Source organism: Abramis brama (assembly GCF_963993115.1).
Source record: "Abramis brama genome assembly, chromosome: 2".
Lineage (NCBI taxonomy): Eukaryota > Metazoa > Chordata > Actinopteri > Cypriniformes > Leuciscidae > Abramis > Abramis brama.
Genome location: NC_139964.1, coordinates 283,680 through 306,484, shown reverse-complemented (window position 1 = coordinate 306,484; position 22,805 = coordinate 283,680). Strand labels below are relative to the sequence as shown.

At 41.6% G+C, this 22,805-nt stretch overlaps 1 protein-coding gene across 1 annotated transcript in view; it reads right to left on the bottom strand.

Annotated features, from left to right (window-relative positions):
* Positions 1–5,275: 5,275 nt before the first annotated feature.
* Positions 5,276–22,805, bottom strand: part of LOC311069693 (integrin alpha-M-like) — a gene marked incomplete at its 5' end in the record, with an annotated part of 19,821 nt that continues 2,291 nt past the window's right edge. The window contains 18 exons of the mRNA XM_084093049.1: positions 5,276–5,815; positions 5,905–6,015; positions 6,096–6,116; positions 6,310–6,411; positions 6,488–6,601; positions 7,001–7,033; positions 7,114–7,218; positions 7,313–7,391; positions 11,315–11,395; positions 11,842–11,924; positions 14,488–14,586; positions 19,437–19,578; positions 19,707–19,777; positions 20,380–20,502; positions 20,574–20,740; positions 20,820–20,968; positions 21,224–21,354; positions 22,636–22,803. Coding sequence (XP_083949175.1) covers positions 5,690–5,815; positions 5,905–6,015; positions 6,096–6,116; positions 6,310–6,411; positions 6,488–6,601; positions 7,001–7,033; positions 7,114–7,218; positions 7,313–7,391; positions 11,315–11,395; positions 11,842–11,924; positions 14,488–14,586; positions 19,437–19,578; positions 19,707–19,777; positions 20,380–20,502; positions 20,574–20,740; positions 20,820–20,968; positions 21,224–21,354; positions 22,636–22,803 — 1,905 coding nt within the window. The 3' untranslated portion in view covers positions 5,276–5,689. The remainder of the gene's footprint in view (positions 5,816–5,904; positions 6,016–6,095; positions 6,117–6,309; positions 6,412–6,487; positions 6,602–7,000; positions 7,034–7,113; positions 7,219–7,312; positions 7,392–11,314; positions 11,396–11,841; positions 11,925–14,487; positions 14,587–19,436; positions 19,579–19,706; positions 19,778–20,379; positions 20,503–20,573; positions 20,741–20,819; positions 20,969–21,223; positions 21,355–22,635; positions 22,804–22,805) is intronic.

The following is a 22,805-nucleotide window of genomic DNA, read 5'->3' as shown; positions in this document are numbered from 1 at the left end:
CTCGTACTCAATGTGTTTATGCTGAAGGTTATAAATCTGATTTTCTTGAGATAACTAAAGGTGTCCCTCAAGGATCAATCTTAGGACCCATTCTGTTTTCAATTTTTATAAATGATTTGGATAGAGATGTTCAAGCCAAATTACATTTATACACTGATGATACAGTGGTTTACACCCAGGCTTCCACCATTTCAGTAGCAGTGCAGGAACTTCAGACTGCATTTCAGGCATTGCAATACACATTACTGAGTCTAAAACTGGTTTTAAATACACAGAAAACAAAGTTTATGGTCTTCTCAAAAGCTCGAGCACAGCTACTCGACAATTGTGGCCTTTTGTCATTAGATGGGAACTCAACTGAGAGAGTGTCTTCATACAAGTACTTGGGGATATGGATAGATGATAAGCTTTCCTTCAATGAACATATTACTGCTTTAGTTAAGAAACTTAAAGTCAAGCTCGGCTTCTATTACAGAAACAAATCTTGCTTTACTTTTAGTGCTAAGAAGAAACTTGTGGAAGCTACTTTTCTGCCTGTAATTGATTATGGAGATATATTGTACATGCATGCTGCATTTTCCGTCCTGCGTCATGTTGATTCAGTTTATCATGCATCACTACGATTCATAACAAATACAAAGTCCCTTACCCATCACTGCATTCTTTATGATTTAGGTGGTTGGACATCACTTAAAATTCATAGACAACAGCACTGGTATATCTTTATTTATAAAGCTATACTTGGCAAATTTCCACTGTACCTCTGTAACCTCCTCTCTGTTTGCTCTGGTACCTATCAGCTACGCTCCTCAAAGTGGTTGCTTTTTAATGTGCCACGAGTTACAACCGAATTGGGAAAAACTGCTTTTTCTTATTTAGCACCTTGGGGGTGGAATAATCTACAAAAAGAGCTAAAGTTAGAAACCCTTATGTCCATAAATGAATTTAAAACTACTGTAAAGAGTGTTGTGATGGAGACATGTTCTTGTTTTTCTTAAGAGTCTCATTGTGTTTTATATTTTTATTTTTAACATTTTTGTACTTCTTTTATCGTGAAAATGTAATTTGGTGTTTGTTATGTATGCATTTGATGTGATTTGGCTGCTACCTTGGCCAGGTCTCTCTTGTAAAAGAGATTCTGAATCTCAATGGGACCTCCTGGTTAAATAAAGGTATAATAATAATTGGTTATATAAATCTGTTTTATAGCGATGGAACCACTAACTGCACTTTGTTTAAGGCACAACAGAACAATGAATAAGGTAAGTTAGCTCTAAACATTGCAAGCATTGCCAAAAACCTTTGATCTATAAACAAAACAAATAAATAAATGCTTCTCATTTATTTACATATTTTTATCTTTTAACCCTCTGGGGTCGGCGGTCGGCGGTCAGCGAGACCAGCTCGCTTTGTTTCTTATTAGTGCAAAAGAGACTCAAAATACTCTGTTGATTTTGTTTATTTTCTTTATTTTACGAAAAACACAACATTTTGTTTTTATTATGAGTGTACACAAATAAAAGTGTTCATTTTGATATATACAACCCCAAATCAGAAAAAGTTGGGACACTGTACAAATTGTGAGTAAAAAAGATCTTACATATAAGTGTTATACATCATTCAACTGTTAAATGTCTTCTTTTATTTGTGTACACTCATAATAAAAACAAAATGTTGTGTTTTTCGTAAAATAAACTGCCAGGTGTCAGCTTTCAAATGACATCATACTTGTGCTTTTAGTACAAAGGGTTCATGAACTGTGTCTGTTTCTGTTTGGGTATGCCATTTCTGGAGATTTTTCAAAAGTGGGGTTGCCGGCTAACAGATTATATACTGTGTTTGTGGATATCTGCTCAAACATAGATATGCATAATGTGGTAACAAAAATGTTGCATAGTTTGGAGCGGCTCGATAGGTTCAGTAAATGTTCTCTGCACGCGCTGTGCGTTTGACATAACACGCCCAACATTAGGCTTAATGTTTTTACTCCAATCTCATATCATAACGTCATAACGAATGGAAACATTTGAAGTCACATATGATAATCAATATATTTTTCTCTAGTGTAGTGTTACTGAAGTGTTCCTTTTTAACGATTGATAGGCCGCCTGCTATAGGCTATTGTGATTATTATTTTATGCAGCCCTACACGTATATGCCTACAAGGCACAACAAACCTGGTGTTCATTTTTATATATACAACCCCAAATCAGAAAAAGTTGGGACACTGTACAAATTGTGAGTAAAAAAGGAATGGAATAATTTACAAATCTCATAAACTTATATTTTATTCACAATAGAATATAGATAACATATCAAATGTTGAAAGTGAGACATTTTGAAATGTCATGCCAAATATTGGCTCATTTTGGATTTCATGAGAGCTACACATTCCAAAAAAGTTGGGACAGGTAGCAATAAGAGGCCGGAAAAGTTAAATGTACATATAAGGAACAGCTGGAGGACCAATTTGCAACTTATTAGGTCAGTTGGCAACATGATTGGGTATAAAAAGAGCCTCTCAGAGTGGCAGTGTCTCTCAGAAGTCAAGATGGGCAGAGGATCACCAATTCCCCCAATGCTGTGGCGAAAAATAGTGGAGCAACATCAGAAAGGAGTTTCTCAGAGAAAAATTGCAAAGAGTTTGAAGTTATCATCATCTACAGTGCATAATATCATCCAAAGATTCAGAGAACCTGGAACAATCTCTGTGCGTAAGGGTCAAGGCCGGAAAACCAAACTGGATGCCCGTGATCTTCGGGCCCTTAGACGGCACTGCATCACATACAGGAATGCTACTGTAATGGAAATCACAACATGGGCTCAGGAATACTTCCAGAAAACATTGTCGGTGAACACAATCCACCGTACCATTCGCCGTTGCCAGCTAAATCTCTATACGTCAAAAAAGAAGCCATATCTAAACAGGATCCAGAAGCGCAGGTGTTTTCTCTGGGCCAAGGCTCATTTAAAAGGGACTGTGGCAAAGTGGAAAACTGTTCTGTGGTCAGACGAATCAAAATTTGAAGTTCTTTTTGGAAAACTGGGACACCATGTCATCCGGACTAAAGAGGACAAGGACAACCCAAGTTGATATCAGCGCTCAGTTCAGAAGCCTGCGTCTCTGATGGTTTGGGGTTGCATGAGTGTGTGTGGCATGGGCAGCTTACACATCTGGAAAGGCACCATCAATGCTGAAAGGTATATCCAAGTTCTAGAACAACATATGCTCCCATCCAGACATCGTCTCTTTCAGGGAAGACCTTGCATTTTCCAACATGACAATGCCCGACCACATACTGCATCAATTACATTATCATAGCTGCGTAGAAGAAGGATCCGGGTCCTGAAATGGCCAGCCTGCAGTCCAGATCTTTCACCCATAGAAACATTTGGTGCATCATAAAGAGGAAGATGCGGCAAAGAAGACCTAAGACAGTTGAGCAACTAGAAGCCTGTATTAGACAAGAATGGGACAACATTCCTATTCCTAAACTTGAGCAACTTGTCTCCTCAGTCCCCAGACGTTTGCAGACTGTTATAAGAAGAAGAGGGGATGCCACACAGTGGTAAACATGGCCTTGTCCCAACTTTTTTGAGACGTGTTGATGCCATGAAATTTAAAATCAACTTATTTTTCCCTTAAAATGATACATTTTCTCATTTTAAACATTTGATATGTCATCTATCTTTTATTCTGAATAAAATATTGAAATTTGAAACTTCCACATCATTGCATTCTGTTTTTATTCACAATTTGTACAGTGTCCCATCTTTTTCTGATTTGGGGTTGTATATAAAAATACAAAGTGCCCAGTCTCTTTGACCCGCTTTATGACACTGTGTTCCTTCCATCCACCAGTGAGGCAGAGGAACCAGAGGATCATCGAAGAGCTAGAACGGTACTTCAGAGAGCCTGTCATTGACAGAAAGAGTGGAAATCCATATGATTGGTGGAAACACAACACCAATCATATAGACACCATTTTTTTTATTTTATTTTTTATAAATAAGCCTATAGCCTATGTTACATGATCATATATTCTGACACATAATCAGCATAGAAACCATAAAATAATTAGACCAACAACTCTGTTGGTATTTTTATAATTAGTATTAATATTTGTACATTTAATAATTGTTACATTTAATTTATTGCCACACTTTAATATGTGAATTATATTATCAGAAAACTGAATATTTAGCGTTGTCAGGCTTTTATTTGTGCTTACTGGATAAAACAACGGCGCTTCGCACTCAGCTGCTCATTAACATGGCTGCTATAAATTATACCTGCCACAAGATGGCGCTGTTTTCAACACACTCAGCAGCATAATCTATGGAGATATGCTTCAGTCTATCTGTATATGTGTGGAAAATTACTATGTTTATCTATTTCTTAGCCAATCAGAAACTGCAACCTGAAGCAAGGTTGTAGGATAGGATAAAGTTGCTCCATCCAACCTTCATCCCTCCAATATCAATAACATACTTTTGACATAATTGTGACATAACGAGCCGAGGTGGAGTGACAGGATCAGTGGCTGGAAGCAGAGCTGGGGGATCCACTTGCTTGGTCGAAGCTGGCTACCGTAAGACCAGAGGCTTGTCCACAAGGGAAGGACTGGCTGAATCTTGATGATGCTGGAGAGGGAGGCTGGGCGGGATCAGTGAAGACAACCCAGACTCTGTTCAGGATAATGAAACAGGCTCTAAGCTGGGAAGGAGCAGCGGCGAAGAAGGCACAGATGATTCAAGGCTGGGCAGGACCAGAATGTTGTTGTTAACACAGAAGATACTGGTTGAAGTAGGATGGGGTGGGGACCACTAGCTCTGTTTCCCAATCCATAAGCCCTTCCTCCTCAGTTTCCAGCTCCACCAGATCCCCCACTGGTACGGATGTAGCCAGCTTACATACCTGGTCAGACTTTTTTTGGGGTTTAGGCTCCCGGGCAATGGTCTGTGCTGTCCTACTCACAGGCAGGCATTAACTCCCTGTCTGCTGTGGGCTCTGACGTTGTGTCCGTGGTGTGAGGTGATGCCTGGCTTGGCTCTGGGACATATCAGTATCTTCCCTCCCACATCCGCACTCAGCAATTCAAAACTTGTCCCGTAAAGTAGAGGATTGCAGACCTCTACCTTCTTTCTCCCTTTTAGCGCATTTAATGCTCTTATAATTTACAGTTTGAATTGATTTGTATTTTTATTTTAAATATTTATTTACATCAGTTTGTTTTGATGATTGTAACATTCAAGATAAATAAACAAACCATGATCAACTTAATGTTCTTGGATTTTAATGGGTATAACAAAGGAATCAACAAAGAAGTGTCTAAAATGTAGGTGTCTTTAATAGGAACCTATTGAAGCTTATGAAAGTCACTAAAATCACATTTTAATCATAATTTATTTGTTCTCTGATTGATTATTCATTGCTTTCTTTTAAAAATATTAATATTCAAAATAACAAGATGAGGACCAGCTATTACAACACAAGCTGAAGATCATTAAACTAAACATACTAAACACCCAATGAGCCTCAAGCAAACATTATCATTCAACAGAGCACACATCGTTAACAATGAAAGAATCTTCAGCTCCTTCCAAACAAACATCTTTATTTTCAGCACAACAAAAGTAAATGATCAAAAGTAAATGTTTGGAAGTTCAGGTCTGGGATTCGTCTCTCTCACTCCATTTTCACTGACTCCTCCGTTTCGTTAGCATTCGTGCTCATGAGACGAAAGTGTGTTTTCAACTGCAGTTTATCCTCTTCGAAAAAATCTTTGGGACGCATTCGCTCATAAAACCCACTCTACACACAAACACAGATGAACAGATTGGCTTGAGACTTTTAGAGGTGAATGATGACATCAGGTGTGAGGTGATCTGATTGGTTCTTACCTTCAGCAGCAGGATCAATATGATAATGAGCGGGATGACCCCGCCCCCTACGATAGAGCCGACAATATGCATTTCACTGGGTGGAACGACAAACTCCGCCTTCACTGCAATCTGAGAGGAACAGAGAGAAAGTCATCACCAACTGTACAAACGTTGATCATCTTTGAATGATGGATGAAGGAATGAGATACCTGTGATGTGTGAGGGTCGTCCTGCAGAGTGAAGAAGAAATAGTTAGAAATATGACGGAACAGTGTCTGTATCTGTAATACTGTAAGAGTGAGGTCAGTCATGGACTCCTGCAGGTCTGTGGTGTGAGTTCAGACCGACACTGACGATCACGCGCTGATCAGCACAAGCACAACATCAGTTATGGCAAAGGGACAGATTGCTTTCACTCATCACCTTCAGGCCGGTCGATGTCTGTTTGTAGCGGCTTCTGTTGTAGTGGAGCTCGGCGCTGATGTCCAAGACAGAATCCTCTCTGAACTCGTGGAAGGAGTGTTTCTACAGCAGAAGAAACAGAGTCTGATTTCAGAGTTATTCCATCTTAAACTGGTGTTTGTCTGTGTTCGTCACTCACGCTCTCGTATTCCTTCACGTTCTGGAGAGCTGCGTCTGCCGTCAGGATGAAGTGAACTGCTGAAGCTTTCTGCAGATCAAACTGACCACACTCGAACTTCCCGCAGTGACCGTCCTGAAACATCGACACAACACTGAGAACTGAAACACTGACACCAATAAACCAGAGAATCAACTGAACTAAACAGAGATGAATCCAGCAGACAGAAGATGCGTTTACTGTGACTGCTTGAGATCGAATCTTAAAGGGCTCGTTCACCTTTGTTTATTCAGCCTGATGTTGTTCGAAACCTTTCTTTCTTTCTTCAGTGGAACATAGAAGATATTTTAAGAAATGTGTTTTTGGGCTGCACTGTTGTTTAAACACAAGTTCAAAACATCCCATTTGTGCTCAACATAAGAAAGAAAGTCATACAGGTTTGAATGACATGAGAGTGAGTAAATGACAGAACGGTCATGTTTTGTGAGAACGATCACTTCAACAGCAGCTGTAAAAGGGTCTATGATCTCTTACCTGCGGTTTGATGAATTCACACGGCACTGAGTTCTGTAGAGAAGAACAGAAGATGTTTATTCAGCAGAACACATGCTGGTCTGATGGTATGAGCTGATGAACGAGTGACGCACCTCCTGCATGCTGAAGTTCTGAGGAGTTAAAATCACATGTGTAGTTTGACAGGGCAGGGTGAGCTTGAGCGACACCGGCAGACCTTTAAGACCCAGATTCTCCACCTGTGGACACAAACACACAGACACACAGCAATCTGATCACGAGAAGCCCAAAAACAACACGGTGAAGCTGCAGATGTGTGTTTGACTCTCTGACCTTGTAGACGATGTTGAGAGGTTTTGGACCTCTGTCCTCCAGAGAGAAGTTCAGATACGTCACAGATTCTTCAGCCACTCTGACAAACACACAATAACTCAATAACTTCTCAGTCAATCATATGGTTTTCTGTCATTTTAATATAATGTTACTGTCTTAGGGCCCTATCATACACCCGGCGCAATGCAGCACCAAGCGTGACGCAAGTGTTTTCTGCTAGTTTCAGCCAGACGCAGTTATCATTTTCACGTCCTGCGCTACGTTGTTTAAATAGCAAATGCATTTGCATCCATCTGTGGCCCATGGGCTGCTGGTCTGAGAATGAGGTGTGTTCTGGCGCATTGTTGGAGCGTTGCTATTTTGAGGAACTGAAATAGACTGAGCCATTGACCGACTGAAACCTGCTCTAAAGTCAATGCCAATATTATTTTTTTTATGTGGCGGGTCCACAACACGAGTACACTCTGCTTATTACACACACACTTTGCCTATTAAAGACACACTCTGCTTATTCCACTCTGCTTATTCCACACACACTCTGTAACACACACACATAAGTAAATAATTAGACACGAAATATTGATCTGAGTCTAAATATTTTATTAGGTCTTTAAACGCAAAGCTTCTACGGAGAGAGCAGTTTCAGCAGGAAGTTCAAACTAGATGGACATTTAAGAGATACGGTATACAGTCATACCACTTATTACACAGCGTTTGTCTGAAACTGTCACAGTGTGGGTTTTGTGTCTTGTTCCTTGTTAGTGTCTGTCAAATTATTCCCTGCTTCTCATGTGATCCTGCCATGTGTCTTGTCATGTTCAGTTTTTCCCCGTTATGCTGATTAGTCTTCACAGGTGTTTCAGTTTACCACACCCCCTTGTTATCTTGTTTAGCTTGTTTTCCCTGTGTATATAACCCTGTCTGTTTAGTATGTGTTACGGTGTCCTTGTTACTCATCACACCACTCGTGAGGTCTGTTCTGCTTTGTTCCTGGTTATTGTTTTATGTTTTGGTCTGCTTTTTGGATTTTTGACCCCTGCCTGGACGTTTATGATTTGGATTATCCCTTAAAATAAACAGTACATACTGCACTTGGATTTTCCCTTTTCCTTTTTTGTGTGTGTGGGTCGTGACAGAAGGACACCATCACAAACAGGATCCAGCGGTATGTTTCTCAATATCTCTTCCCCAACCACCGAGCAGGAGAGAAGACAGTTTTTTGAGGGGACCCGGTTGGTCAAGTTTCGTGGGACCCGTGGAGGCCGCAGTGGAGGAGGTGGTCGAGAGGAATCCCGACACCATTCTCCACTCTGGCCCCTCTTCAACCTTGGGCTGGTGATGTCCAGTCCAGAGCTCCATCTGCCACTGATTTCGCCCAGCCCAGAGCCTGCACATCGCCATCGGAGGAGGAGAAGGAAGACCTCCTCCGTGACTGTTCCGGTGGTCCCGAATCCGGTGGTCACAGTTCCGGTGGTCCAGAGTCCAGTGGTCCCAGTGCCGGTGGTCCCAGTGCCGGTGGTCCAGAGTCCAGTGGCTCCTAAACACAGGAGGAGGAGAAAGGCTCCCTCCGTAACTGTTCAAGTCACGTCTGCCGATCCAGAGACTGTTCACGTCACGTCTGCCGAGCCTGTGTCACCGGACAAGATGGCCGCCGCAGAGCCTGTGTCCCCTGACAAGATGCCTGCTGAAACGTTGTTGGATTATTTTTCGACGCTATTCAAGATCCTAGAAATTCCCAGGAATGTTCACGTCACGTCTGCCGAGCCTGTGTCTTCAGACAAGATGGCCGCCGCCGAGCCTGTTCACGTCACGCCTGCCAAGCCTGTGTCTTCGGACAAGATGGCCGCCACCGAGCCTGTTCACGTCACGACTGCCGAGCCTGTGTCTTCAGACAAGATGGCCACCGCCGAGTCTGTGTTTCCGGACAGGATGGCCGCCACCGAGCCTGTGTTTCAGGGCAAGATGGTAGCCGCCGAGCCTGTGTCTCTGGACAAGATGGCCGTCGTCGAGCCTGCGTCTTCGGACAAGATGGCCGCTGCCGAGCCTGTGTCTCCGGACAAGATGGCCGCTGGGCCGGTGCCTGTGTCTGTTCCTGAGCCGGTGCCTGTGTCTGTTCCTGAGCCGGTGCCTGTGTCTGTTCCTGAGCCGGTGCCTGTGTCTGTGCCTGAGCCGGTGGTGTCTGTGCCTGAGCCGGTGGTGTCTGTGCCTGAGCCCGTGGAGTCTGTTCCAGTTCCTGAGCCGGTGGTGTCTGTTCCAGTTCCTGAGCCGGTGGTGTCTGTGCCTGAGCCGTTGGGGTCTGTTCCAGTTCCTGAGCCGTTGGGGTCTGTTCCAGTTCCTGAGCCGGTGGTGTCTGTTCCAGTTCCTGAGCCGTTGGGGTCTGTTCCAGTTCCTGAGCCGGTGGTGTCTGTTCCAGTTCCTGAGCCGGTGGTGTCTGTTCCAGTTCCTGAGCCGGTGGTGTCTGTTCCAGTTCCTGAGCCAGTGGTGTCTGTTCCAGTTCCTGAGCCGGTGGTGCCTGTTCCAGTTCCTGAGCCGGTGGTGTCTGTTCCTGTTTCTGAGCCGGTGTCGTCTGTTCCTGAGCCGGTGGTGTGTGTTCCAGTTCCTGAGCCGGTGGTGTCTGTTCCTGTTTCTGAGCCGGTGTCGTCTGTTCCTGAGCCGGTGGTGTGTGTTCCAGTTCCTGAGCCGGTGGTGTCTGTTCCTGTTTCTGAGCCGGTGTCGTCTGTTCCTGAGCCGGTGGTGTGTGTTCCAGTTCCTGAGCCGGTGGTGTCTGTTCCTGTGCTCTGGCCGCCCGAGGGAAAGTCTCCGCCCTGGCCGCCCGAGGGAAAGTCTCCGCCCTGGCCGCCCGATGGACTGTCTGCTCCGCCCTGGCCGCCCGATGGACTGTCTGCTCCACCCTGGCTTCCCGATGGACTGTCTGCTCCACCCTGGCCACCCGAGGGAAAGTCTGCTCCGCCCTGGCCGCCCGATGGACTGTCTGCTCCACCCTGGCCGCCCGATGGACTGTCTGCTCCACCCAGGCCGCCAGAGGAACTGTCACTCCCTGTCCCCGTTTCCCTCCATGGACCTGGCCCCCCTTCCCTCCCCCTGATCCTTCACCAGTCCACCTCCCACCCTGGACTCTTGTTTTGTGTTTTGGGTTTGTAGTCTTGGAGTGTCTGGTAGCCACTCCGTAGAGGGGGGGGTTATGTCACGGTTTGGGTTTTGTGTCTTGTTCCTTTTTCTTGTCTGTCATGTAATTCCCTGCTTGTCATGTGATCCTGCCATGTGTCTTGTCCCATGTTCAACTGTTCCCCGTTATGTTGATTAGTCTTCCCAGGTGTTTCAGTTTAACCACACCCCCTTGTTATCTTGTTTAGCTTGTTTTCCCTGTGTATATAACCCTGTCTGTTTTAGTATGTGTTACGGAGTCCTTGTTATTGTTACACCACTTCTTTGCTCTGTTTTTGCTTGTTTATTGTTTTGTGTTTTTGGATTGCCTCATTTGGATTTTGACCCTTGCCTGGACTAGTTGTGAGTACGGATTTTCCCTAATAAACATACAGTGATTGGATCCCCTGTTTCCTGTGTGGGTACGTGACAGAAACAAGAGAGAGCGAGTCCACGATACTGGATGGCATAATTAAATAACTGTATACAAAAAAATTGATTTGACTGAGTTTTAATATTTTATTAGCTCACCAAAAGCAAAACTTGCGTATAGCACTACTGACTTCAGTGACCCGGATGAGCCTGTGTTTCTATTTTCAGCAGTTGTTATCGAGGAATAAGATACTGCTGGATGTGTGATTGACCCATCAGAATCAAGTATTCCGCAGAGCCGCGTAATAACTGCTGATAATACAACCGGTTTCTGGTAATAACATTGTTTGTCTTTCCAATAAATCCATTAAAACAGAAAACGAGTGAGAGAAAAAATGAACAGACAAAGCCAAAAAAAATTCATTAAATGTCCTTTGTTGAGTTCTGTGAACAGAAGAAGAGAAAAGTTAAACAAATGCCACTCACAGACTGATCACCAGATCAACAGCGAACAGAACCGGGACACTCCTCCTCACCTCCGCACCGTTGATGTTTCCATTATTATCACTGTGAACAAACATACAGGATTTACTCATGATTGAACATGAAGTCACGTGTTTCACGAGTTCACATGTTAATGAAATCTGATGTAATATTATAATGCGTATTTGGCTTGCTGTCCGGGGGGAGGGCTCCGAGCTCGGAATTCGGCCCGACCCCAGAGTACTCCCCCCTATGAATGTATAGATCATAGGTATCTATGAGCAGGCCCATCTGAATGTGAGGTGATGGGGTGGTGGCGGGATGCTGAGAAATTTGTCATGAGACAGGAGGTAAGGGAAGGCTTTATTTATACTGGCTTCTTCTTGTGCTGATTGGATGATTACCTGAACATGCTCCTCCCGAACTTTGTTACATAAAACTTCATATTGTGAGCGCACATCTCTGCTGAACATTACTGATATGAAACAGCCCTGAAAACAAACAAATCTGTCAAATTCAGCCTCATTCACCTGTTAGCGGTGATCATCATCTCCATCCTGTCGGACCAGTCGTAATCCCATTTCGCCATACGAAAGGTTGCCAGAAACTGAGTCTAGAAGACACAGATGTTGGTAGCATTGGCAAGAGAATGATTGAGAAAATTTATTTTATACACTGAACAAAATTATTTGTTCATTTGCACATTTTAGAGTGGCCTTTTTATAGTGGACAGCAGGGTGGGAATTATGTAATTTTAGGGGCAAGGCCATTTGGCCTCCACCTTTTCTTTTTTTTTAGGGGCACCAAGGCCATATGACAGGGCACAAAGGCCATTGAGTACAATTCGATGGTTTTCCCATTCAGATTGATACTATAACATCCTAATTTGGAATAAGACATGGATTATGACTTTTTTAATAAAAAAAAACATTTTTTAATGAGAGAGAGAGAGAGCGCCATTACATCCAGAAGGTATACACCCTCACACAACAATAGAAACAACATAAATGCCAATAAAAGCATTCAGAAACAACACAAATGCCATTAAAAGCATTCAAAATATTCATTCAGTCCTCTATATCATGTGAGAATGTGAGTGTGAGAGAGAGAACCATTTCATCCAGAAGGTGGATAATCGGATAAAAGAAAATGAGTGTGTTTTTAAACAACCAAAACAAATAATGCATAACGAAAATTATGTGGCTGTAAAATGATCAAGCATTTGGCTTTTATTTCTCAAAAAAAAAAAAAAAAAACAGAGGTATTTATTACAACTCCAACATTTGGTTCCAAAACTAAGCCTATTTATTGTAATTTTTACCCATTTAGTGTTTATAAGTGCCAGTGCCAACAATTATATAACAATACAGTTAAGTCAACTTTATATTGTAAAACATGTATAACATGTAAAACTATGAATACAAACTTAAATAGTAAAGGCCATTTGGCCTTAGTTTTGTCTTCTTAATACAACATTACAAAAAAAGGATTGCACCTTCTGCAAATTACCCACCGGAGAACAAAAATAAATGAAATGAATATAAAATATCAAGCCAAACAGGTACACAATGTATACAATTTATAAAAAAATAAAATAAGTGTAGCTTTGAAAAGGGGAATGTTTTATTGCAAATATGCATTTTGTTAAATAGAAAAAGAACAGCATTTTGTTTCTCACTTAGGCTAGTTGAAGTATATTAGCACGTTTTGTAGTATTATATTTTTTTTGTTAATTGAAAATGTTCTATGCTCAATTACTTTGCTATAGCCGATTATGTCTTCCCCAAAAGTACGAGTGGATTTGGAGAAGCAGGCTGGGGAGTTTAATTTTTTGTTGTTTTTTGTGACATAGCCTACAAACAAGGTCTCGCAAAGACTGCAATACAATATTTGTTCCTCCATCACGTCCCGGTGTATACAGTGAATGCATGCTGAAATTATTGTTGCGTGGCTACATAAAAGTTTAAGCATATGTGATATTGCTGCAATTGGTCTGACTGGCGCGTGAGAGAGACGAGGGTGTGTGTGAGTGTGAGAATGGGTTCTTTTTTTAGGCTATACTCTCTTGCAATTTAACGTGAATACGTTCGTTTACTACTTAAAAACATCAAAGCTAAACATCATATCTAGTCAAACAAACCGCATCACGACATCACTACAAATACAGTATGGGATTAAAATCAGCGAACATCAATGTAGGCTTCGGCACGGGCGGAAATATTGGCTCTGGGTTAAAAAAAAAATGCGAGGGACAGAATCGTTACCTTGTTTCAGCGACGCTGAAAGGAAGCAATCCCAAACTTTAGACATTCTCTGCCGTTTATGGACATCTTTACTCTCCGCCATCGCGCCAACTAAATTCAAAATGTATCACGCGATATGGTGTGCTTCCTGAACATTGACCAACGGTCCGTGTGAAACAATCAGATCCCTGCTCACTGTAATTCAAAGCAAGCGCTCTATGCCGCACTGGCGCTGTATACATGGAACTTGGACAGGGCCAGGGCACACAGGCCACTGTGGCCGTACGATGATTTTTTTTTCACGGGGCATGAAGGCCAAAGTGTAGGGCAACGGCGGCCATGGCCGCGTGGCCGCGGTATAATTCCCACCCTGGTGGACAGCCTAAAGCACACCTGTGCAATAATCATGCTGTCGAATCAGCATCTTGATATGCCACACCTGTGAGGAGGATTATCTCGGCAAAGGAGAAGTGCTCACTAACACAGATTTAGACAGATTTGTGAACAATATTTGAGAGAAATAGGCATTTTGTGTACATAGAAAAAGTCTTAGATCTTTGAGTTTAGCTCATGAAAAATGGGAGCAAAAACAAAAGTGTTGCATTTATAATTTTGTTCAGTGTATACTGTATGTAAACACTGTATAAAGACATTTGTAGATGTACACGTTACATTGGCAGTTGGTTGGACATTGTAAACAGACTGGTCACAATTATGAATATGGGACTACTGAAACAAACTTCTGATATTTTATATGTACAATGAGCGTGTCTGTGTGTCAGTTTGTTTGTCTGTTAGTGTGTCTATCTGTCTATTCAGTGTGTCTGTCTGACTCTGTGTCTCTCTCTCTCTGTGTGTGTGTGTGTGTGTGTGTGTGTGTGTGTGTGTGTGTGTGTGTGTGTGTGTGTGTGTGTGTGTGTGTGTGTGTTTTACCGTGGTGCCGCTGCGGTACACTGGTAGATTGATACTGCAGGTGGTTCTGTTCATAGCACCGCTGTCATGATCACCACAGCTGCTTCGAGTCCGGCTGGGCTGAACACACACACATTTATAAAATCCTTAAAACAACATAAGATATTCAGAGAAGTCTCTTTAGAGTCTCTATATTTCATATTTTTATTCTTTGACAAGTATCTTAATAATAGATTTGCCTTCCTTTTGGAATTTGAACTGGCCACATCTCACAGGAAGTAGAAATGACAGTGTAGTGGGAAAACGGTGCATTGAGTGTGGTGTTTGCTTTCTAACAAGCCAAAGGTGCGCAAGTCGTCCAATCACATGTCTTTAGTGGGGATACTGTGGACCACCCCTCCAGGTTTTTGCCTCCCTTCCGCCTTGCAGGTATGTGTAGTTTGTTTGGCTTGCTGGTTAACCCTCTGGGGTCTAAGGTGTTTTTGGGGTCCTTGAGATTATTTTGACATGCCCTGACATTTGTGCTTTTTTCCATTGCTTATAAACAAGGAGTAATTACACTCTATTTAGCACAAACAGGGCTACCATAATATGTGAGCAATATGTATGTACATGTTTGTATTTTTGAGAGAATAATGTTTATGCATGGTTATTGAAAAAAACTAAAAATTAAAGTTTCTGAAATAAGGCCACAAAACACATACTCAATATGTGTCCACAAGACTTTTGACTAATGGGTGTTGTCGCCTAGAGTTTTTGCTTCAAAATGATCTGAAAATCATCCTGCCTAATCATTCACATAACACAATACATTGATTTAAATTTTGTAAGACACTTTTTGTTTGGAAAGACAATATGCGTGGGGCCGTGAATTATCATGAATAATTATGTGATTCACACCTAAGAAGACAATGAGCTGCATAATGAGCCTTTCATTCAGGTGTGTCACTGAGAGTATATATATATATATATATATATATATATATATATATATATATATATATATATATATATTTATATATATATATATATATATATATATATTCTACAGAATTGGTTCAAAGTTAGAGTTGGAAACATCTTGAAAAAAATGTGTCTTTTTCCACAAATTTTGTATGCATGCAAATTGTATAATATCAAAGGTAAACATTTCTAATAATTGTGCAGTTAATTCAGAAAGTTTTGGAATATATCCTCTCCCCAAATTTGTCACTAATAAAACACAATAAAAATAATTTAATGAGAAGGCTTATATTGACCGATTTAGATTTTGTTTTGTTTAGATTTACATTGTAAATATATTTTTTGCTATTTTATTAAAAAAGTTACAATTACAACAACAATTTTAACAATATTTCAAGTGTCTTTCTTTGTAAAAAACATACATTTTACCATACGTATTTCAAAGATAAGGATTCATTAGTTTGAATATTGGAACAAACACTATAATAACATCTTAGTTGATAATTCAATATATTTACTTTATTTTTGACAAAACATCCCATACTATGTATTTAACATACGAGCAGAAATTGGCGAACAAAAGCTTATTTGATGTGACAGTAATCTTTTTTACAGTAAAAACTTTATAATCTATCCAAAACTAATCAACAAAATATTGTCTAAACATTTATATTTCGTCTGCAACATATCGTTTTTATGATATATTTGCATATAAATGTTAATTTGCAGTTTAATACGTTGCTTATACAAAGACATTTTATTTCAACATATTTCAGTCGATTTTTACTCATCTCAGTATAGCAATATAGTTTGGTAAAAGCTAAACTAGTACATGTGTTCATGTTAAAATAACGTTTACTATTGTAAGTGCAAGTGTGAATGAACGGCACAGATGTGCGCTGTTGTTTACTACAGCTGAAGTAAACATCTGTACCATTCATTCATTCACACACAGACACGCAATTCATATTTAAAGGGTTAGTTCACGTTACGCCCAAACCACACCTATGAATAATGAAGCTCTTCAGACCAACCCATTTTAGATTTGCGCCTGGCGCAAGAGTCATTTATCCCGCCGGGAAAATAGCAACAGCGCCAAGACCCGCCCACAAAGTTACTTGCGCTTTGCGCTTTGACACTTGCTTTTCAGATCGTTAAAATAGGGCCCATTGTTTAAAGTCAGTGGCGCGTTGCGCATGTTATTCATATGCTATATTAAGGGCGCATGCTTGGCCATAATCAATGTAGCGTGTGCACAACGCGCACTTTGATTCTCTCATCTACACAGAAGCAGCAGTTTTCATTTTTGCAAATCATACATTATTACGATAGATAGATAGATAGATAGATAGATAGATAGATAGATAGATAGATAGATAGATAGATAGATAGATAGATAGATAATTTATTATAAAAGCATACATCTAGCTTACACATTTACCCAAATTATCATACGCCTTTTAACCGAAGTTAATTTGGGTGGGTTTCTCCATCCCCAACGTCCTTGACGAGAGCGTTGCTCTCCTCGGCTGTGAACCGCTCCTGGCGCGCGCCTGGCAAATCCACCGTTATGATAGGAATCCGCTTTAGAACAAGCGCGCCTGCTCTTAAAGGGAATGTGAGATGACGCTCTGATTGGTTTATTTCACGTTACGCCCAAACCACACCTATGAGTAATGAAGCTCTTCAGACCAACCCATTTTAGATTTGCGCCTGGCGCAAGAGTCATTTATCCCGCCGGGAAAATAGCAACAGCGCCAAGACCCGCCCACAAAGTTACTTGCGCTTTGACACTTGCGTTTCAGATCGTTAAAATAGGGCCCTATAACTTGCTGGCCCAGAAAATGTATTAAAGACATTGTTAATATAGTCCAAGTGACTCCAGTGGCTCAATCTTAAGTTTATAAAGCGACGAGAATACTTTTTGTGCGGAAAAAAACAAAACAAAAATAACGACTTTATTCCACTATTCATTTCCTTCTCTCTGGGCCTCGAGTTTTTTCACGTAGTGTTTTAGCGCAGCGCGTCTGTGTTGCACATCACACTCATCACACACATGACCAGCGTCGGCCAATAGTGAGCCTACGTGGTGACGTGCAACATAGAAGCGCTGCGCTAAAACACTATGTGAAAAGACTCAAGGTCCAGAGAGAAGGAAATGAAAAGTGGAATAAAGTTGTTATTTTTGTTTGTTTTTTGCGCACAAAAAGTATTCTCGTCGCTTTATAAACTTAAGATTGAGCCACTGGAGTCACTTGGACTATATTAACGACGTCTTTAATACATTTTCTGGGCCAGCAAGTTTCAGTCCCTTAGAAGCCTATGGAGGAGTGATCCAGCTCTCAGATTTAATCAAAAATATCTTAATTTGTGTTCAGAAGATGAACGAAGGTCTTACGGGGTTGGAACAATATGAGGGAGAGTAATTACTGACAGAATTTTCATTTTTGGGTGAACTAACCCAAAACCCAAACTAACCCGGCTCAGTGCTGGGACCGCTCCTCTTCTCCATCTACACCACATCACTGGGACACATCATACAGGCACATGGTTTCTCCTACCACTGCTATGCTGATGACACACAGCTCTTCCTCTCATTTCCACCAGATGATCCCACAGTAGCTGCACGGATCTCAAGCTGTCTGGCGGACATCTCGACATGGATGAAGGAACATCACCTGCAGCTCAACCTGGCAAAGACTGAGCTTCTCGTCCTCCCTGCCAATCCGTCTCTACAGCACGACTTCACTATCCAGCTAGATTCATCATCAATCACCCCATCAAGGTCGGTCAGAAATCTTGGAGTAACGTTTGATGACCAGCTGACCTTCACAGATCACATTTCAAAGACAGCTCGATCATGCAGGTTTGCACTGCACAACATCAGGAAGATCAGGTCTTTCCTAACTGAGCATGCAACACAACTTCTCGTCCAGGCCCTGGTCATCTCTAGGCTTGATCACTGCAATGCTCTTCTGGCCGGACTTCCAACATGTGCAACCAAACCTCTACAAATGATCCAGAATGCTGCAGCTCGTCTTGTCTTCAACGAGCCCAAGAGGGCCCACGTCACTCCTCTGTTCATCTCTCTGCACTGGCTACCTCTCGCTGCTCGCATCAAGTTCAAGGCATTGACGCTTGCTTACAGATCTATCACAGGCTCAGCTCCTCCTACTTTCACTCACTCCTACGAGTCTACATCTCTACCAGAAGCCTACGATCGGTCAAAGAGCGACGTCTCGTGGTTCCATCACAGAAAGCCACAAAATCACTCTCCAGAACATTCTCATTCACAGTTCCATGCTGGAGGAATGCTCTCCCCTCCCTCATCCGGAATGCAGAATCCCTGACAACATTCAAAAGACAGCTGAAAACCCATCTCTTCCGTGAGCACTTAACCTCATACATTTTTTTTAAAAATCTTTCCTTTTCCTTTAATCCTCCATTGTCTGGCTTATGCTACTCTGAGCAATGCCTGAACTTCGTATTTTGAGCACTCCTTGTGTTGTTTTTGCCTCTTCACGATGACTCGCTTAATTTAGTCCTAAATATTAAGTCGCTTTGGACAAAAGCGTCTGCTAAATGACTAAATGTAAAAATGTAAATGTGATAAGAAAAAAGCGAGAAAAAAAATTCATGAGCCAATTTATGGCGTAGTTAAGTAATTGTGCAGTAAATAGATAAGAAACTACCAAATATCCACAAAAACTATATTGAACCCCAGGGGACTTAAACGTAAACTCTACTTGAGGACCGATTAAGGGTTAAAGTAAAAAACAAAACAAAAACATTCAAAGTCTGTCTTTGTATTAAAAATAATTATAATTAACTTTATAATTAATCATTTTTCTTTTTTTCTTCTTCTTTTTTTTTCAGTTTTATTTTACTGCCTAACATTAAAAAATGTTATATATCATTGTTGCTTCACAAGTAAACTGATCTCGTTTTAAGGATGTTTATATGTTTTTACTTTAAGAGTCCTTAGTTTGATGTGTGGACAGCAGTACCTTAACGGTGTCAAATTTTGAGAGCGAGAGGCCTTCTGGGTAGTGCAGCACTATGCTGGTGTTGAAGGAGTCGTCGCCTGGGTTGGCCAGCGATACGAGGACAGTGAAATGAGCTTGATTCACCACCACTAACGTGTCGTTCCTGAAGAACAAACCAAACGCAGAACCTTCATCACATTCTCATGTTTATTTCAAATCAAGAAGAATGGAAATATTCAGAAGCATTTACAGACGTTTAACATTAGTCATTATTTATCGGTTGTTACTCACGTAAAACTGAAGTTCAGCTTCAGATTGGCCACACAGCGGTTGTTTGAATCACAGTTCCTTTGAAACGGCACCTAGTCACATACAAAACAGAAACTTTCATAGAGCTTTTGAATGTTGCAGAAACTTTATACAGAAAAGCTGAAGCATCTTATATCATTAAAGGCAGTGAACAGTGGAGTTATTTTTTGCTTTTATTTAATAAACCCCAAACAGTAGAAAACTATTCAGTAGTAACTATTAGTCCTCAAATGTGACGGCTGTATTGTGTTGAAAGCGTTGGAGAAATCAAAGAACATGATCCCCACAACACTTCAAGTGTCCTCCAGATGTTAAGGTTAAAGTTAATTTTAAAGTTAAAATTAAAGTTAATTTCGAGCCCTGATGAGGTAGAGTAATTACTGACAGATGAGGTAGTAATGACCCCCCCCCCCCCCCGCCCCGCAAATCACACAGTAACGTTATCTTCTCAAAACCACAAACCTTTACATACATGCTGCTCAAATATTGTAACAGAGTTTGTCCTGAATACAGTGTAATCAGACTTTAGCCATGAAAATGTTACAAGTAACAGAAATAAGCATAGATGTCAGGGCATGTCAGAACACCTCCAGGGCCCAGAAAACACCTCAGACCCCAGAGGGTTAAAGTATAAATTGTCAGAAGCTCAGCTCACCTTGACATACTCCTCTGTCCTGCTGTGGATGTCAAGGATAGCCATGGAGTTTCCAGAAAGCATTTTGGTTTGTGAGAAATTGATTTGTATCTTCAGCGGAGACACGGTGTCTCTAATGCAGCTCTAAAAAACACAATGTTTGCTGTCAGATCGAGCTACCAAAATTGGCAGAAGCTGTGATAGATGAAGCGTACCGGCATGAAGATGGGGAATCTGAAACAGGATCTCCCAGAATCCAGCAGGACGAACTTCTGCAGAGTCCTGGATGACGGATCACTCTGATGGAAGAATCCTCGATTGATTGTTCTCATCACATCAACATTCAGGTTCAGAGAAACATTCAGGTTCTTCTCGAGAGATCCTGAGAGAGATGAGAGGGTCAGACATATGGAGGCCATGCTCTTCATGTGACAGAGACTCTGAGATGTTTTTGACGTTACCACTGCTACTGGTCCGCTCGTTCACTGTGAAACACGAAGTGAGAGTAAACGCATTAAATGCTTTGTCACTCGGGCATTCAAAGTCGTTCAGACTGATTTCATTGGGACTGAAACTGAGCTGCGCAGATACAGACATCACAGGCCGAGCCCTGAGAAGAGAGAGAAGAGAGTAAATAGCTAATGATACAGTGAGACTAACTGGGCCTAGAACAACTTGACCAACTCAAACTGATAGTTAGTTTCTTCAAATCATTGCATTAATTCTCCAAACTAAAGGTTCAATTACAAACCGGCCACTGAAGTGACTGTACTCAAGCAGAGCCAGAGTTCATAACTGAGACCTCGTGTTTAGACTGTCAGAGAATCTTTCCATTATTTTGTGAATGTGTTGTGAAATGTCCTACTTGAGCAGCACGATCCCTCCTTTAGCTCCGATCACGACATCTGTCAGATTATCATCGCTCATGTCCATCTGACCGGACAGAGACACTCCAAACTGCTGCAGACCGGGCAGAACCGAGCGCCCTGGGATCCGCTAAACACACACACACACACACACACACACACACACACACACACACACACACACACACACAGTGAGTGCACTCATACTTAAGGCCAAGCATTGTGATTCCCAACCCGTCTCCAAAAGTATCCCCAGCACTGCTCATTTTAGATCTCTCCCTAATCAAACACACCTGATTCAACTCTTTATTAAAGACTCCCAAGACCTCAGATACGAGAGACATCAAAAATGTGCAGTGTTGTGGGTACTCTAGGAACAGGGTTGGGAACCACGAGGGGTGTCCAAACTCACCCTTACAAAAAATAAGGTTATTGAAGAGTGCTTATTGGTTATTGAAGAGTGGTTATTGAAGATTAGTATACTTCTTTTAAAGTTTACTACTGTTACACTTAAAGTGTACTTAAAAATATACTTTTATACACTAGAAAGTGGGCCAATTTAGTGCCAAGTAGTACTGAAATAGTACACTTACAAGTATACTTCTAGTACACTGAAATTAGTATACTTACTACACAAATTATTCTTAAAAATATACTTGAACTTTACTTAAGTCTACTTAATAAAATTAACTTGAAGTATACTAAGCCTATTTTTTGTAAGGGCAATCCTGGAGGGCCAATGTCCTGTAGAGTTTAGCTCCAGCTTGCCTCAACACACCTGCCTGGAGGTTTCTAGTATGTCAAGTAAGACCTTGATTAGCTGGTTAAGGTGTGTTTATCTTGGGTAGGAGCTAAACTCTGCAGGACAGTGACCCTTCCTGGAGCAGGATGTGACTACATTTCACCAATCAGCATAGTACAAACGGCCCAGTTTTTCTATCTGTGTGTACTCTCTACGTCAGTTCACATATGCACTTTGAATTTTTAGTTTGTCCACAAGGTTGGCAACACTGACCTGTAATATTGTTTTACAGTCGAAAAATGAAGGAGCTGCGACAAAAACAAACTGCAAGGTGATGAGCCCTTGAAATTATGTAGTGCGCCTGTGTCGAGTGTCTGTGTTTGGAGTTTACTTTGAAAGGATATGCATTTGGCTATACGAATACACTATACGAGTCTGAATATCTGTGTCACACTAAACATCTCTTGTCCTCCGACTCTGGGTTGTTTTTAATGGTTGTTTACAACTGGTAATGAAGAGATCTACTGTGCTAGAGCGGTTCATCATTGTGCACGTTTATCCTGCCGTGTCTGTCTGTTTATCTGAGAACATTGGGCTCATCTGGGATTCTGGGTTAGACTGGGCACAAACACAGTGTTTGGGATTGAGGGAACTAAAGCAGACTCTCACCTGAGGAGCGTGTTCGGTGTTTATTCCTTGTGTCCTGTCGCCCAGGTAGATGTAGACGACTCCCTCCCCTTCGTTCTCAAGCGGCGCCCCGACTGCCACATCTGACAGGCCGTCCCCATTCAGGTCCTTTAGTGAAGCCAGAGATGCAGCAAATCTGCCCGTGTTTGACT